Raw genomic sequence first — 16,270 nt, 5'->3', positions numbered from 1 at the left:
ACCATCACTATACTGGGGCGTTAGGACCCACACAGACCACAGTAAAATATCTATAGTAAATACCATAGTAAAATATCTAACTTCCAGCAGATCGGCATACGCATATACGTAGACGCACTTTTATAATGGATGAATGGATGCACTTTTATGGACTTCAAAGACGAATCAGCCATTCACTGCCATTATAAGGCTGGAAGAGCCAAACCGTTTATTAATATAACTCTGACTGTGTTCATCTGAAAGAAGAAAGTCATACACATCTTGAGGGAGAGCAAATCAAGGGGTCATTTTCATTTTTGTCTGAACTAAACCTTTAAGCAATATTAAACTTTTTTATGTCATATCAGAAATAACATTTTTTTGTTTTTGTTGTAGAAGTTGAAATTACTTATTAATGTTTTATTAATAAAACATCCAAGACGATTGTAAGCAGCATTTTTTCCAGTGCTGCTCATGGTTTGATAAACTGGTAAATCATATTTGAAACAAACAGCAGTAGCAAAGAAAAAAGCAGATAAAGTGAGGACACAAGACGGTGAGCTGAATTTCATCAGAGAGAGTTGCAGAACACAACATATTTTGCAACAATTTAGCTGCACGTTGAGGCAACAGATAAAGGTGTCCACCCTGAAACTAAACTCTGATGCTGAATGCTTTACAACAAACAAACTGTTTTTTATTAATATAATATTCCTTTGATATATAAACATTCATATCATTATTATAATGTGAAGAGTGTCATTTCTTCTCTAGGGTTAGGGTTTGCCACACCAAATACATTGCAAGTTTCCAAGACATTACAGACAGCACACTTGTCATGATTATTTAAAATGTATTTCACATGATGAGATGAAAGAACCAGAAACTCACAGCGGTCTGGAAGAGAAGACAGCTGAAGATAAAAACAGCGAGGACCTTCATGACTCCTGCAGCTCTTTCTCCGTTCTGCTCTTTGTCCCTTCAGCTCGGCAGACTCACTTCCATCACAGAGTCAGATGGACAAATCATTAACCGCAACCATAGCCTGACATCAGACAGTGAAGGAGGAGAAAAACACATGGGAGGAGGAATCAGCCGCTGCTGCCCGGAAAGCTTTATTGACACTAATGATGTGTAAATATCAGCCATTACATGTTATCGGGGTCAATGCCATGATGTTCTGTGTCCAAGTGCATTATTTCTTTTTAAATAATCTGATGAAATAATAACCCTAACCCACATTCAAATAATAAACATTATCTTATGGTATCTTAAACCCAGAAGAATGTCAGGTGGTATTAAATTTAAAATATACTATGGCTATAATTCAAATCGTATAAATGCCAGGAGTTTTAAAGTTGTTGGGATAATTGGAAAAACCGGGAATGTGGGTGTTCTCAAATGTCAGGGTGGCACAACTGCAAACATGGGTCTTTTATTATGAATAATAACAGTAATAATGATCATGATCCCAACTGATCTCTGAGGCAGAGAGATACTTAAATACTGATCACATCAGCTCCTTTGAAGCATGGGTAGGTTGGTTTGGTACATGTGCAACTGATGTAAAACTTTTATCATAAACTAATATAGTATTTTAAAAATTCTATGTATCAACTTTCTAGAAAAGGCCAAAACTAATACAGGCATCCAAATAACAAGCACACACCAGGAGTGTAAAGTCTTTGAGTAAATGTAACTAGTTTCTGTACTTAAGGATCTTTGTTGTCCTGACATAGATATTAGCACTACTTGACTACATTTTGGAACAAGTAAATGTACTTTTTACTCCAGTACATTTGTGTAGAGTAATCTAATTATATTTTGCATGGCATCTAAAATTTTCTGCAGTTTATTTCTGCTATACTCACACAAAATGTCCACAGGGCTGCTTTACACGAACGCGAGTGCATTAGCAGGAGTTTATGATGATCTGATGCTCCAGAAACAGTTCTGGTTTTGGTAACATCTTGGTATTTACAGTCACTGTGGTTATCTTGTTTCGAATGAGGAACGTTCATCGATTACACAATGATGTTATTTGCTCAGAAGTACAACAGTATTTCTCAATATAAACCGGTGGAAGTAACAGAGGCATGCATTTTACAGTTTCATTAAAAAAATAACCGCAGAATTCATCAGAAACCCAAGGTTCAGTAGGACAGTAAATAAACATTCATTGAGTTTGTTTAATTATTAACTTTGCATTTCAATCCGAGTCTCAAACAAAACAGAAACCTCTGGACTGAGAAGATATCAAAGTACTGGAAGAGTTTAAATCGTCTTAAAACACCAGAAATAATGTTGATTCAAGACATGAATGTTAATGATTGAGTTTGACGCATTAGATCTTCAGAAAGAATGGATACACACCTTTAATGAATCGTACATGTGCTAAATGAATACATACATGTTTCAAACCACTACAGTGGAAAAGAGCTTAATATAAAACCAAACGTGGTGATTTTACTGATTTTCCAGACTACATCAAATCAGACTTTCCCTAAACCACTACATATTTCAAGCATTTCTATAATAATCTAATTCTAAATCTAATAACATTTCATTTTTTACGAAGTGAAAGCAAAGACGATGTCAAATTCTTAGGTATTTTTGGGTATAACTGACCATAAATGAATTGATTGGTGCGGATTGTTTTAAACTTAAACACTAAAAACTCAGATGGCAGGAATAAAAAGGACTTATGAACAGATGACAACACTGGAGAGGAATTACTCTAAGAGAAACAAATAACAGCATTCCAATCTTTCCCGAATGATCCCATCTGTCCAAACACAACCATGATCACAGGTCATCGAGCTGAAGCCTACACACGATCCCACGCCAATAAACAGATTGAACATTGATAAATCTACAGCGTTTGATTACAATCATTACGTGGAAATATGAAGTTATGTGCGCGCTAACATGCAGGTTCCCAGCTAAGAAAATAATAACTTTTTGCTGACATTCCCATTCAGTTAAGAAATCATTATTTATGAATGTTCCCTGAATGTTACAAACATACATTTTTACAACGTTAAGGGAACATTCTACTTTAGAAATCTTCAAACATTATGGGAACGTCACGTTTGAATGTTCTCTGGACAAGTGGAAACAGAAAAATTGGCCTTCCAATGTAAAAGGAAACCTTCCATTTGTTGAGTTTCATGGGGTGCTGGATGTTCATCCATAAGATGAGGTAAACTTGAATTAAATGTCAAATGTACATCGCTCCATAACCAATGAAAGCTTGTTTTAGCCACAGAATAAAAAAGATAATTGCAAAATATCTAACCTTGCAATTAAAATATATATAAACTCATCCCAGACAGTAGTGTTTGTCTTTTTTATAAGTTATACAAGATTTTTTTTTTAAATGTAATAAAAGTTAAACTTAAACATCCAAGACGTTTGTAAGCAGCATTTTTCCCAGTGCTGCTCATAGTTTGATAAACTGGTAAATCACATTTGAAACAAACAGCAGTAGCTAAGAAAAAAGCAGATAAAGTGAGGACACAAGACGGTGAGCTGAATTTCATCAGAGAGAGTTGCAGAACACAACATATTTTGCAACAATTTAGCTGCACGTTGAGGCAACAGATAAAGGTGTCCACCCTGAAACTAAACTCTGATGCTGAATGCTTTATCATACACAGCACATGCTATAATTTTTTTATTATTTTTAATTAATATAATATTTAGATGAAACATTTGTATCATTATAACGTGAAGTGTCACTCCTGTTTAAGGGTTTGCAACACCAAATACATTGTATTCGCCTGTTTTTGTCCTCCTGTCTGCACTGTAATACTCTCAGTGGATGCATGAGATTTCCTGATAAAAATTAAGACAAACACTTGCAATAAGGCTGCAGAGAAACAGTTATAGAAATGTGAACATGTTTTAATAATAATCAAAAAGATTCACACGACTGCAGGGAGACGGTGTTTCACGCTGATTCGAGGCAGAAGATAAGTGATGCGTCTGGCCACTAGAGCGGCTCCAGAAGCAGCAGAATCTCATTGAGCTCATGTTAAAATGCCCTTTAAAAAACTTTAGAATAGAAAAACACGTTTACAGTCTAGGAAAAATTGTGGTTTTGGTCTATATGGCTAATTTTGCCCTTCATGAAGATTGTGAGGGGGTGAATTATTTTACATTATATACAAAGTTCTGCATAATTAAGGGCGTGGCCTCTTTGAGTGACAGGTGGATAGCCGTTTGCCTGCTGTCAGTTATTGAGTAACCTCAGCTCCGCCCATCTGCTGCCTCTTTGCCCAGAGAGAGAGAGAGAGAGAGAGAGAGAGAGAGAGAGAGAGAGAGAGAGAGAGAGAGAGAGAGAGAGAGAGAGAGAGGAGAGAGGGAGAGAGAGAGAGAGAGAGAGGGAGAGAGAGAGAACTTGCCCAGATGTGCAACTGATTCTTTATGAACATTTTAATTTAATTTTATATTTTTTATCAAATTCTCAAAGTTTGACATATGTAGAAACAACAAATGACTACAAAACTTAGTGTATAAGAAGGTTTTTTTTTTCCATTTGAGGTTCCCAAGCAGTGGGTCTTTTTATGTGAAAAAATAAATGATTAGGAGGCCATGATGGACAGAGGAGCCAATGGGCAAATTTGGCCAGGATGCCGGGGTTACACCCCTACTCTTTATCCGAAGGACATCCTGGGATTTTTAACGACCACAGAGAGTCAGGACCTCGGTTTAACGTCTCATCCGAAGGACGGTGCTCTTTGACAGCATATTTTCCCCATAACTACACTGGGGCATCAGGACACACAAACAGAATATACATAAACATGTTTGCATTGGTAAGAACAAAAATACAGAATCCAGTTTTTGCAACTCTAAACAACCTTGAGGCGGATGGGCTACACCAGCAGAAGACCCCACCGGGGACCACTCATCTCCACTACAAATAGGACAAAGAGGCGACAATTTGCACGAGCTCACCAACATTGGCCAGTTGAAGACTGGAGAAATGTTGCCTGGTCTGATGAGTCTCGATTTCTGCTGAGACATTCAGATGGTAGAGTCAGAATTTGGCCTAAACAGAATGAGAACATGGATCCATCATGCCTTGTTCCCACTGTGCAGGCTGGTGGTGGTGGTGTAATGGTGTGGGGGATGTTTTCTTGGCACACTTTAGGCCCCTTAGTGCCGATTGGGCATCGTTTAAATGCCACGGTCTACCTGAGCATTGTTTCTGACCATGTCCATCCCTTTATGACCACCATGTGCCCATCCTCTGATGGCTACTTCCAGCAGGATAATGCACCATGTCACAAAGCTCCAATCATTTCAGATTGGTTTCTTGAACATGACAATGAGTTGACTGAACTAAAATGGCCGCCACAGTCCCCAGATCTCAACCCAATAGAGCATCTTTGGGATGTGGTGGAACGGGAGCTTCGTGCCCTGGATATGCATCCCACAAATCTCCATCAACTGCAAGATGCTCTCCTATCAATATGGGCCAACATTTCTAAAGAATGCTTTCAGCAGCTTGATGATCAATGCCACGGAGAATTAAGGCAGATCTGAAGGAGAAAGGGTCAAACACAGTATTAGTGTGTGCTCCTAATAATCCTTTAGGTGGATTATTAGGAGTACATAAACATTTTTTTTTATTTTTAACTTAAAAAACTGTTTTTTATAATACAGTTAAAAAACATCACGACACGACCAAGAGTGCTGTTTTCATGAATACCATCTCGACTGAAAATGTGACACTGATTTCATAGGACAGCTCCATAAACAATTAATTAACATCAAGTCACTTACATTTTAGATGCAATATTGACGGCTTTTGTTTTATTTAAGAAGCGAAAATATTTCCACGATCAGAACCATAACGCATCTCACAGCAACAGTGTGTTACTGAATGATTCTGCGTTTGAATGAATCGGTTTACTCAAAGATTCAGTGAACTATTTGTAAAAGACTGCCTCATTCATAACGAATTGAATGATTCAACGGGTTGTCATTGTGGGAATTCTACTTTTACTAAAGTAAATATATCTCTGGTTACTTGTAATTTTACTTAAGTTTTGAGAAGAGTTTGATATATAACCCTGACTAGAATTAAGACACTTTTATTGGCCCGGTTTGAAGGCAGCGGTAACCTGACATCATCTCTGCATGTGGCCTGCGTCGGCCACTGGGAATGGATGTTTTCGGACCTGTTGAAAGAACTTGCCCAGGTTATTGATTTACACTTGTTGTAACTGTCTATGGTAAAGTATCCAGAAGTGTTCCCTCTGAAGTCCATCAAGGCAAAGTCTGTGGCGACTTGTCTTGTGCAATTGTTCTCAAGAGTTGGGTGTCCTTGTGAGATCAAGGAACGAGCTTAACGTTTACCTTTCTGAATCTGCTGGGCATCGAGTCTCAGAACAACCAATGGGATGCAGTTCTGGACCGGGTCAGAAGGTGCTGGTGATGCACTCCAGTAATGAAATTACCAATATTAATATACCTAATATTAATTGGCCAAATGGCAAGGCCAGTCTGAAGTCAGTAGGAAACTTTGACCCACCACTTATGAAATTGCCACACTAGGTCTGGACCGTACTAGTAATTCCACGTGGATTCCTCGTCCTGAGAAACTTCTGATGAATCAACAGGTGATGGAGGAGCAATATTTACCTCAACCGGTCGCAGAATGTGTTAACTTGGATAAGTTGCCAAAGGATCAGCCATCACAGGTGAGAGCCCTTTGCCACCCTAACGTTTTCTCCCCAAGTATCCAAGATTCACAATTGATATTGTGTTGAAAAGTGATGCTGCTGTTAAAAGGATGTTATGGAAGACCTGAGGAAAGAGATTGATCTGATGCGGACGATGAGAAACATCGAGCCGTCTAAGGCTACGTCTACATTAATCTGGATAGATTTAAAAACGAAGTGGTTTCAAAACGCTCTCCGTCCACACGTTCCAGAAGCTTCTCATCCACCCTGAAACGTCAGAAAATGCCAAGTTCACTATGCACATGCATAAAAGCTCACAGAGATGATACAGGCGTCATAAAGTTATCACATCATTCTTCTGGCAGGATCGTTTTATTTAGCAAAACACCATTATTGGTCTAAAACGCAACTCCACTCAGGTTTATGGCACAGGACAGTAAATGCAAGTACATTAGGTAACTCGGTAACTAGGTCAGCCAGAACCGGGAACACTTCCCAGAACACCTGATGTACTCGTCACATCATAACGAGAGTGGCGTCTACGCTAATGTTAGTCTGTTTATTCCGAGGTTTACTGCAGTCGGCCGGTGTCATGACAAATCCTGTCCCCCTGTGAAATCGTGTCCGCTGGTAGCGGTTTTAAATGCCTGATCAAAAGTTGTTATACATGGTTCTGGACAATCAATGGTTTAAAAATAACTAAATAATAAACTAATAAACTATGAATTCATTGCCATACTAAGTACACACGCAAAACATTTATTTGAAATATGTAATTGATAGCTATAATGGGAGCAAAAACATGTTCTGAATTATATACTTATATAAGCACTTATAGCTTCAGTTATATACTACTAATATATGAAACATATGCTTTATAAGACATTAAAGACTATTTGAACACAATTTAAACAGCAAAAATCAAAACGCGATTGTGTAAGAATTGTAATCAGGCTCTGAACAGATTACCTATTAAAATTTCTTTCAGCCAATAGAATCGCTCTGGGGGTCCTTGCGGACACGATTTCACAGGGGGACAGGATTTGTCCTGACACCGGATCCGGATCGGATGGTGGTCCTGAATATGACCAGCTCATCCTGGAGTGTCTGCTGAGGCCGTGTCAATTAAACTCCATCTGTAAATGTAGATCCGGCACGTCAACCTCAATAAACCCGTCTCCGGCACGACGACTCTGATCCTTCAAATATTCATATTCTTGAGTAATCGACGCACCATCCTAAAATAAACCTCTTCTCTCCTGCGATACCTCGAACTTTCAAAAATTCTGCTCTAATCTGACCTCTGAGCTGTGCGGTGTCCAGAATAATAATCCTCCACTGTGTGTTAATAGGCCAGAGGAGAACTGAGTCTGGTTTCTCTAAGGTTTATTTTTCTCCTTCATGCCCTGATGGAGTTTCGGTTCCTTTGGTCGCCTTTGGCTTGGCTTGCTCAGTTGGGGACACTAACATTATGATCAGAGTTACTCAACTAAATATACAAATAACATTAATTTCTAAATTAACTGTATCAACTATATCACTGATCTGCCAGCATTGTCTCTCTCTGATAAATTAAAATAAGCTGATAACATCACTGTTTCCTCCAGAACGACTGTACAGCCAAATCTAATTCTGCTGCAGTATTGTCCTGTTTAACACTGAAGCTGCTCTGACACAATCGCCGCTGGAGAAGAGCGATAGAAATAAAGATGACTTGACTAAATCATTTTAAAACAGAGCGAGAAATAACTTTGTTAAAGAAATTCAATCATTACACTCATGAATCAGAGTTTGACACATTAGATCTTCAGAAAGAATGGATACACACCTTTAATGAATCGTACATGTGCTAAATGAATACATACATGTTTCAAACCACTACAGTGGAAAAGAGCTTAATATAAAACCAAACGTGGTGATTTTACTGATTTTCCCTAAACCACTAAATATTTCAAGCATTTCTATAATAATTCAATGGAATATTAAATGTTTTACTTTTATTGTGAGGATCTACAGCGTCAGGTTTATTCCACATCTAAAAATGATGAAATCTGTCATCCGTAAGCAATGGCAACATCAAATTCTATATTTATATATTTTTTTGGTATAACTGACCATAAATGAATTGATTGGTGCGGATTGTTTTAAACTTAAACACTAAAAACTCAGATGGCAGGAATAAAAAGGACTTATGAACAGATGACAACACTGGAGAGGAATTACTCTAAGAGAAACAAATAACAGCATTCCAATCTTTCCCGAATGATCCCATCTGTCCAAACACAACCATGATCACAGGTCATCGAGCTGAAGCCTACACACGATCCCACGCCAATAAACAGATTGAACATTGATAAATCTACAGCGTTTGATTACAATCATTACGTGGAAATATGAAGTTATGTGCGCGCTAACATGCAGGTTCCCAGCTAAGAAAATAATAACTTTTTGCTGACATTCCCATTCAGTTAAGAAATCATTATTTATGAATGTTCCCTGAATGTTACAAACATACATTTTTACAACGTTAAGGGAACATTCTACTTTAGAAATCTTCAAACATTATGGGAACGTCACGTTTGAATGTTCTCTGGACAAGCGGAAACGGTCTAAATATGTAAAAATAAAAAACCCTTTTTAATTGTTACAAGTAAAACATTGAAGAAAATGTATGAATAATGTTTTTGTGCTATAACATTATTGATTAAACAAACGTGAATAAACGAAGTAAAGCGGCTAAACATTTAAAGTAGTCCAAATATAGATGGAACTTTGCAATTAACGTTGCGTAGGCTATGTTTGCACATTATAATATTATTAAAGTGTTAATTCGAGATATATTCTCTGAACATTTCTGCATTTCTTTTGCTTCTTAAGTAAATGTTTAAACATTGTTTTAGATATCGTAAGATATCTGGAAAGCGGTTTCTCAGTTTACGAGTACGTTTCGTGAGAATTCTCACGCACAAATCATATTAAACAATAAGGCTGGGTAGTAATGTGAATCAAAAATGTGCTAATCAAAAACTGCACGAGTCTTAAGATCTACATGGCCACAGGAAGGCGCTGTTTTGCGCTGATCGAGGCAGAATTTCTGCTAATAAAACCAAAACCCCAAGGCTAATGTTCATGATGCCCACGGGTACGGCCTTTCAGAATTAAGGCTGAGATGAAAAGGAGAAATACTATCACCATTTTTTAAATCAGTGTTGAAATTTCTATTTTAATCACGATTTTTAAATATTTCCTTACACAACACACTTGTAATTTTTTGTAATCTGGCTTTATTGAGGGTATCGATTGATGCAATTTTAACCTCTGTGTGAATAAATGGCTCCTACTTTGATTTTTCTGCAATGACGGAGCCTAAAATTAACACTCGGCAAAAAAAAAAAAAAAAGTTAGGATTACTTTGTTAAAAGTAATCAGATTACTTTTCCAAGTAACTAGTACAGTAACACATTACTTTTAAAATTTACAGTAAAAATATCTGAGCTACTTCTTTAAATAAGTAACGCACGTTACTTTGTTTTCCCATTTATTGACTGGTAGCTTTTCTGTTCCAATGTTGGAAAAAAAGAACAATTATGTTATAAAAACTAAAAAAACAAGCCCAGCCCAGGTGAGAAACACTAGAGCAAAAGTAACGTAACATTACTTTTCTTGAAAAGGAACGCAATTAGCTTCTTTTTAGGGCGTTATGCAATATTGTAATGCATTAATTTTAAAAGGAGCTTTCCCCAACACTGTCGCTGAGTATATAAAACGTGTCAATCTGCATTTGGCCGGGAACATTTTTATGAAATCTAACAATGCATGAACGTGAACGACGCTCGAGACGGTTGATGGGCTAGCACGGCAAACTATGCCAATTTTAATATTCAAGCTCAAGAATACGCAAAAGGGAACTTTTTTTTTTACTCGCATGAATAATTCATTGAGCCCTTCACGTTACTTGCGCTTAAATGGACAAATTCTCAAAAAAAAGTTGTAAACTTAGTCAGTTATGGCTTAAGTGAATGTAAACAGTTGAGAAATAAAACAAGTGTAACAGTATATTGGATCCGCGCATTCTGCCTTAAAGTGACAGCAGCCTAATAATCCCCCTGAAGTCAATGACTGGATAACTTCTGTAACTTTGATAATCTGTTTAATTTACACAGTGAGGAATCTGCTTACATTTGATGACTATTCTGCGTCTCTGAAAACTACTGCGGTTCTCGCGCTGCATTCTGATTGGTTCACATTGTGATTCTATTACGATTTTATTTCGGTTACATTGCAAAGCCGTATGAATGAAAAAACAATTATGCTTGTAAAATGGGACAAACTGTATTTGATTTTTGAAACGTATAATACATTAAATCAAGAACATGCACGCACAAAAACCCTCCCGCACGCTACATCTGATCAACCCGTAAAAACATCAGAATCACGTCAGTTAAAATTAAAGAAAACAACCCCTTCTAGAAAACAAAACAATATTTATTGCACATTATATTATAGTTCTCAGCATGATTGTTGGCTGTTCATTATTGCTTTCAAATTAATTTTATGAATTGCGTGGAAAAAACAAATCGAGGCTTGTAATCAACTCAATAATCAGCAGTGCTTTGAGAACGACAGGCCACGCGCACACACACACACACACACACACAGAGAGAGAGGCACACACTGTAAGACACACAAGCGGACACAAACGTATTTGGTCTTTAAAGTAAAGCGTTACATTCATTAAAGCAGCTGATTTCTGATTGCTGAACCGTTGGACTGGCTGAATAAACGTACGACTGTGTTGAACAGAATGAGACGCTCAGGTTTGAGGTTTGGTAGATGAGACTTTGGTTTGAAATGGTGTGGTGTGTGCTTGTCATGTTGGTGCTGGTGTTGAAGAATGATGTCCTTCCTCATGGCGAGTTTGTGGGAGAACCCTTCAGACTGCTGAGAGCCGCGTGGATGCGGAAATGAAGCCGAGACTCCATAGAATAGTCTTTATAATTCAACCTACAAACACAAACACCATCAGCTCTTCCAGCATTCATTTATTACCAAATATCATTACATGACCCAAATTATTCCCAGGATATGTCAATCACAGTAAGGACGACATCAGGAAACTTAAACGAGTTAAACTCACATCACTCTTTGACAACCAGCTTTTTCACTTATGAAAAATAATCATATTTTAATTCATGCTAACTGAGAAATGTTTACTTACTTACAAAACCGACCGATATTTAAATCTGTTAATAAAACAATAATGACGGACATTTAAAACGCTAAACGAAACGAAACTGACGGATATTTAAATCTTGAACTTGATAAATCAATAAGTTGTCACTGACTTCAAAAATGAACAGCCCTGCAGACTTTAGTTCCAACACACACACACCTGTATTTCAGAAGGCCGTGATTGGCTGAATCTGTGTGTTGAATTAGCTGAAGCTCTGCATGACTGTGGCTCTCTCTCACACACACACACACACACACACACACACACACACACACACACACACTCACTTGGCGTCCTCGATGAAGCGCGTGGCTTTGATGTAATCGCCCTGCTGCTTGTACAGTAAGCCCAGCTCATACAGGGTGAAGGGGATCAGATAGTGATCGTAGCGGATGCTCTTCTCACTGCAAACACACACACACACACACACACACACACACACACACACACACACACAAGACCATCAAAGCCCAGCAAACGCTCCTCTCATAACATATACATATATATACGTGTGTGTGTGTGTGTGTGTGTGTGTGTGTGTGTGTGTGTGTGTGTGTGTGTGTGTGTGTTTACCTGCTGATCACTTGTGTAAAGCACAGTTCGGCCTGTAATAATCTTCCCAAGTGCTTCAAACACAAACCCTTCAACATCTGCACCAGACACTGGTCATCAGGGTGGAACTCAGACGGGTCTGAAACACACACACACACACACACACACACACACACACACACACACACACACACACACACACACACACACACATAAATATATATGACAGGTTTGTGTTCAATCCTCAAATAAAAATTCAAATGGTTATGAGTCAGCGAATTGATTCATGATTCGCGGAAGAGAAGCCAATGCTGAATAAAGTCGTAGTTTTTGTTATTTTTGGACCCAAATGTATTTTGGATGCTTCAAGAGACTCTAATTAACCCACTGATGTCTCATATGGACTACTGTGATGATGTTTTTATTCCCTTTCTGGACATGGACAGTATAGTGTGCATACACTTGCATACGCTCTCGGACTAAATATAAAATATCTTAAAGGGGGGGTGAAATGCTGTTTCATGCATACTGATCTTTTTACACTGTTAAAGACTTGGAATCCCATACTAAACATAGACAAAGTTTCAAAAGTTAAGGTGGACGTTTGATGGGAGTATTTCTTTGTCAAAAATACTACTTCCGGTTAGTCATAAGGTTCGGCAAGTTTTTTGAGATCATGCGTCCCCTTTGACGTTAATGGGGGCGGAATTTCCTTGTATGGGCCTTACGGACAATTCTACCGGAAGAGCGTGAGAGAGAGAGAGAGAGAGAGCGAGAGAGAGAGGGAGAGAGAGAGAGAGAGAGAGAGAGAGAGAGAGAGGGAGAGCGAGGGAGAGCGAGGGAGAGAGCGAAAGCAACAGGCTACGCCCATCAAAGCGCTGGCTTGTAGGATGCTAAACAGGTGATATAACCAGTAGCTACTGACTTACCCACTGATAGGCCGGCGGTCGATCTGTATTAGCACTTTCCTCACGCGACGGGCGAATCACTTTCCTCACAGAGCGACTCACTTTCCTCACGCGGCAGGCGAATCACTTTCCTCACTGAGCGAATCACTTTCCTCACAGAGCGACTCACTTTCCTCACGCGGCGGGCGAATCACTTTCCTCACTGAGCGAATCACTTTCCTCACAGAGCGAATCACTTTCCTCACGCGGCGGGCGAATCACTTTCCTCACAGAGCGAATCACTTTCCTCACAGAGCGAATCACTTTCCTCACGCGGCGGGCGAATCACTTTCCTCACAGAGCGAATCACTTTCCTCACGCGGCGGGCGAATCACTTTCCTCACAGAGCGAATCACTTTCCTCACGCGGCGGGCGAATCACTTTCCTCACAGAGCGAATCACTTTCCTCACGCGGCGGGCGAATCACTTTCCTCACAGAGCGAATCACTTTCCTCACGCGGCGGGCGAATCACTTTCCTCACAGAGCGAATCACTTTCCTCACGCGGCGGGCGAATCACTTTCCTCACAGAGCGAATCACTTTCCTCACAGAGCGAATCACTTTCCTCACGCGGCGGGCGAATCACTTTCCTCACAGAGCGAATCACTTTCCTCACAGAGCGAATCACTTTCCTCACGCGGCGGGCGAATCACTTTCCTCACAGAGCGAATCACTTTCCTCACAGAGCGAATCACTTTCCTCACGCGGCGGGCGAATCACTTTCCTCACAGAGCGAATCACTTTCCTCACGCGGCGGGCCAATCACTTTCCTCACAGAGCGAATCACTTTCCTCACTGCAGCGCGCTGCTGCACTCGTCATTATTTAGCTCCGCTCACACGACACGCCCCCACCCGCTCGGCTTTTTTCGGAAAGACTCGGAACAGCGCATCTTTCTTATATAATTATAAAACGCATCTTTCTTATATAATTATAAAAAAAATAAAGACTTTTCGGAGATATGCAGGATGCAATGCTACTCTATAGGTACTCAAGATTGACATGACACTGACTGAAACTGAGTGTTTCACCCCCCCTTTAAACTGTGTGTGAAGATGAGCGGAGGTCTTACGGGTGTGGAACGACATTAGGGAGAGGAGTTAATGACAGACATTTCAGTTTTGGCTGATCTAACCCTTTAAGTGCTCATTATTATTGTAGCTGTATTATGATTATGTATGTGCTCTCACTGGGCTCGGCGCGCAGCTGCTCCTCCGCTCGCTCGATGGTCACCAGCAGACGCTCCGAATGATCTGCTCGCTTCCCCACGATAGTGAAGCCGTTCCACACGTACATCATCTCCTGAGGACACACACACACACACACACATTACTTCCTCCTGTCTCTGTGTGTGTGTGTGTGTGTGTGTGAGAGAGAGTGAGTGAGTGAGTGTGAAAGTGTGTGTGTGTGACGCACCAGTGCAGGAATCACCAGTTTGACAGGCACAGCTGCCGAGTATCTCCGGGATTTCCTCACAGCAAACTTCTCCGTGGGGATGGACTTCCCAGCCAGACGCTGCTTGAGTCCCTCCACCTGCCTGTGGCGCACGCGCACACACACAAACATGTTTGTTTTTGTGAAATGTGGGGACATTCTATAGACGTAATTATTTTTATACTGTACAAACCGTATTTTCTATCCCCTTACACTGCCCCTAAACCGACCCAACACACACACACACACACACACTCACCTGAAGAGCTCCACCACACACTCTCCAGTGGCCTTCAGCTCCTCCTCTGACATCATGCTCAGTATCGCCGCTTTCTGGTACACATAGATGGCCTGAGAGAGAAACAGATCTGCACTCTAACACTGATCAGAACAACAGACTGGGCTTATTAAAACCAAAAGACTGAGACACATCCATCCATCCATCAACCCATCCATCAACCATTCTATCAACCCACAACCCATCCATCAACCCATCCATCAACCATTCCATCAACCCATCCATCAACCCATCCATCAACCCATCCATCAACCCATTCATCAACCCATTCCATCAACCCATCCATCAACCCATCCGTCAACCATTACATCAACCCATCCATCAACCCATCCATCAACCCATCCATCAACCCATTCCATCAACCCATTCCATCAACCCATTCCATCAACCCATCCATCAACCCATCCGTCAACCATTACATCAACCCATCCATCAACCCATTCCATCAACCATTCCATCAACCCATTCATCAACCCATTCCATCAACCCATCCATCAACCCATCCGTCAACCATTCCATCAACCCATCCATCAACCATTCCATCAACCCATCCATCAACCCATCCATCAACCCATCCATCAACCCATTCCATCAACCATTCCATCAACCCATCCATCAACCCATTCATCAACCCATTCCATCAACCCATCCATCAACCCATCCGTCAACCATTACATCAACCCATCCATCAACCATTCCATCAAACCATCCATCAACGATTCCATCCATCCACCCATCAATCCATCCATCAACGATTCCATCCATCCACCCATCAATCCATCCATCAACGATTCCATCCATCCATCCATCAACCCATCCACCCACCCATCCATTCATCATCCCATCCCATCAACCAATCCCATCAACCCATCCATCAACCCATCCATCAACCCATCCATCAACCATTCCATCAACCCATCCATCAACCATTCCATCAACCCATCCATCAACCCATCCATCAACCATTCCATCAACCCATCCATCAACCCATCCATCAACCATTCCATCAACCCATTCCATCAACCCATCCATCAACCCATCCATCAACCATTCCATCAACCCATCCATCAACCCATTCCATCAACCCATTCCATCAACAAATCCATCAACCCATCCATCAACCATTCCATCAA

General features: G+C 40.2%; 2 protein-coding genes across 2 annotated transcripts in view; both read right to left on the bottom strand.

Annotated features, from left to right (window-relative positions):
- Window positions 1–1,023, bottom strand: part of cfi (complement factor I) — a 41,171-nt gene extending 40,148 nt beyond the window's left edge. The window contains exon 1 of the mRNA XM_067445371.1: window positions 871–1,023. Within this exon, the coding sequence (XP_067301472.1) occupies window positions 871–921 (51 nt within the window). The 5' untranslated portion in view covers window positions 922–1,023. The remainder of the gene's footprint in view (window positions 1–870) is intronic.
- Window positions 1,024–8,480: 7,457 nt separating this feature from the next.
- LOC137078234 (tetratricopeptide repeat protein 39B) overlaps window positions 8,481–16,270 on the bottom strand; it is a 34,671-nt gene continuing 26,881 nt past the window's right edge. Inside the window, exons 14-19 of the mRNA XM_067445379.1 lie at window positions 15,099–15,190; window positions 14,822–14,942; window positions 14,596–14,707; window positions 12,481–12,598; window positions 12,195–12,311; window positions 8,481–11,678 (exon numbers count right to left, since the gene is read on the bottom strand). Coding sequence (XP_067301480.1) covers window positions 11,582–11,678; window positions 12,195–12,311; window positions 12,481–12,598; window positions 14,596–14,707; window positions 14,822–14,942; window positions 15,099–15,190 — 657 coding nt within the window. The 3' untranslated portion in view covers window positions 8,481–11,581. The remainder of the gene's footprint in view (window positions 11,679–12,194; window positions 12,312–12,480; window positions 12,599–14,595; window positions 14,708–14,821; window positions 14,943–15,098; window positions 15,191–16,270) is intronic.

This window comes from Pseudorasbora parva, chromosome 6 (assembly GCF_024679245.1).
Source record: "Pseudorasbora parva isolate DD20220531a chromosome 6, ASM2467924v1, whole genome shotgun sequence".
NCBI classification, from domain to species: Eukaryota; Metazoa; Chordata; class Actinopteri; order Cypriniformes; family Gobionidae; genus Pseudorasbora; species Pseudorasbora parva.
This window is presented reverse-complemented; position numbering and strand designations above follow the sequence as displayed.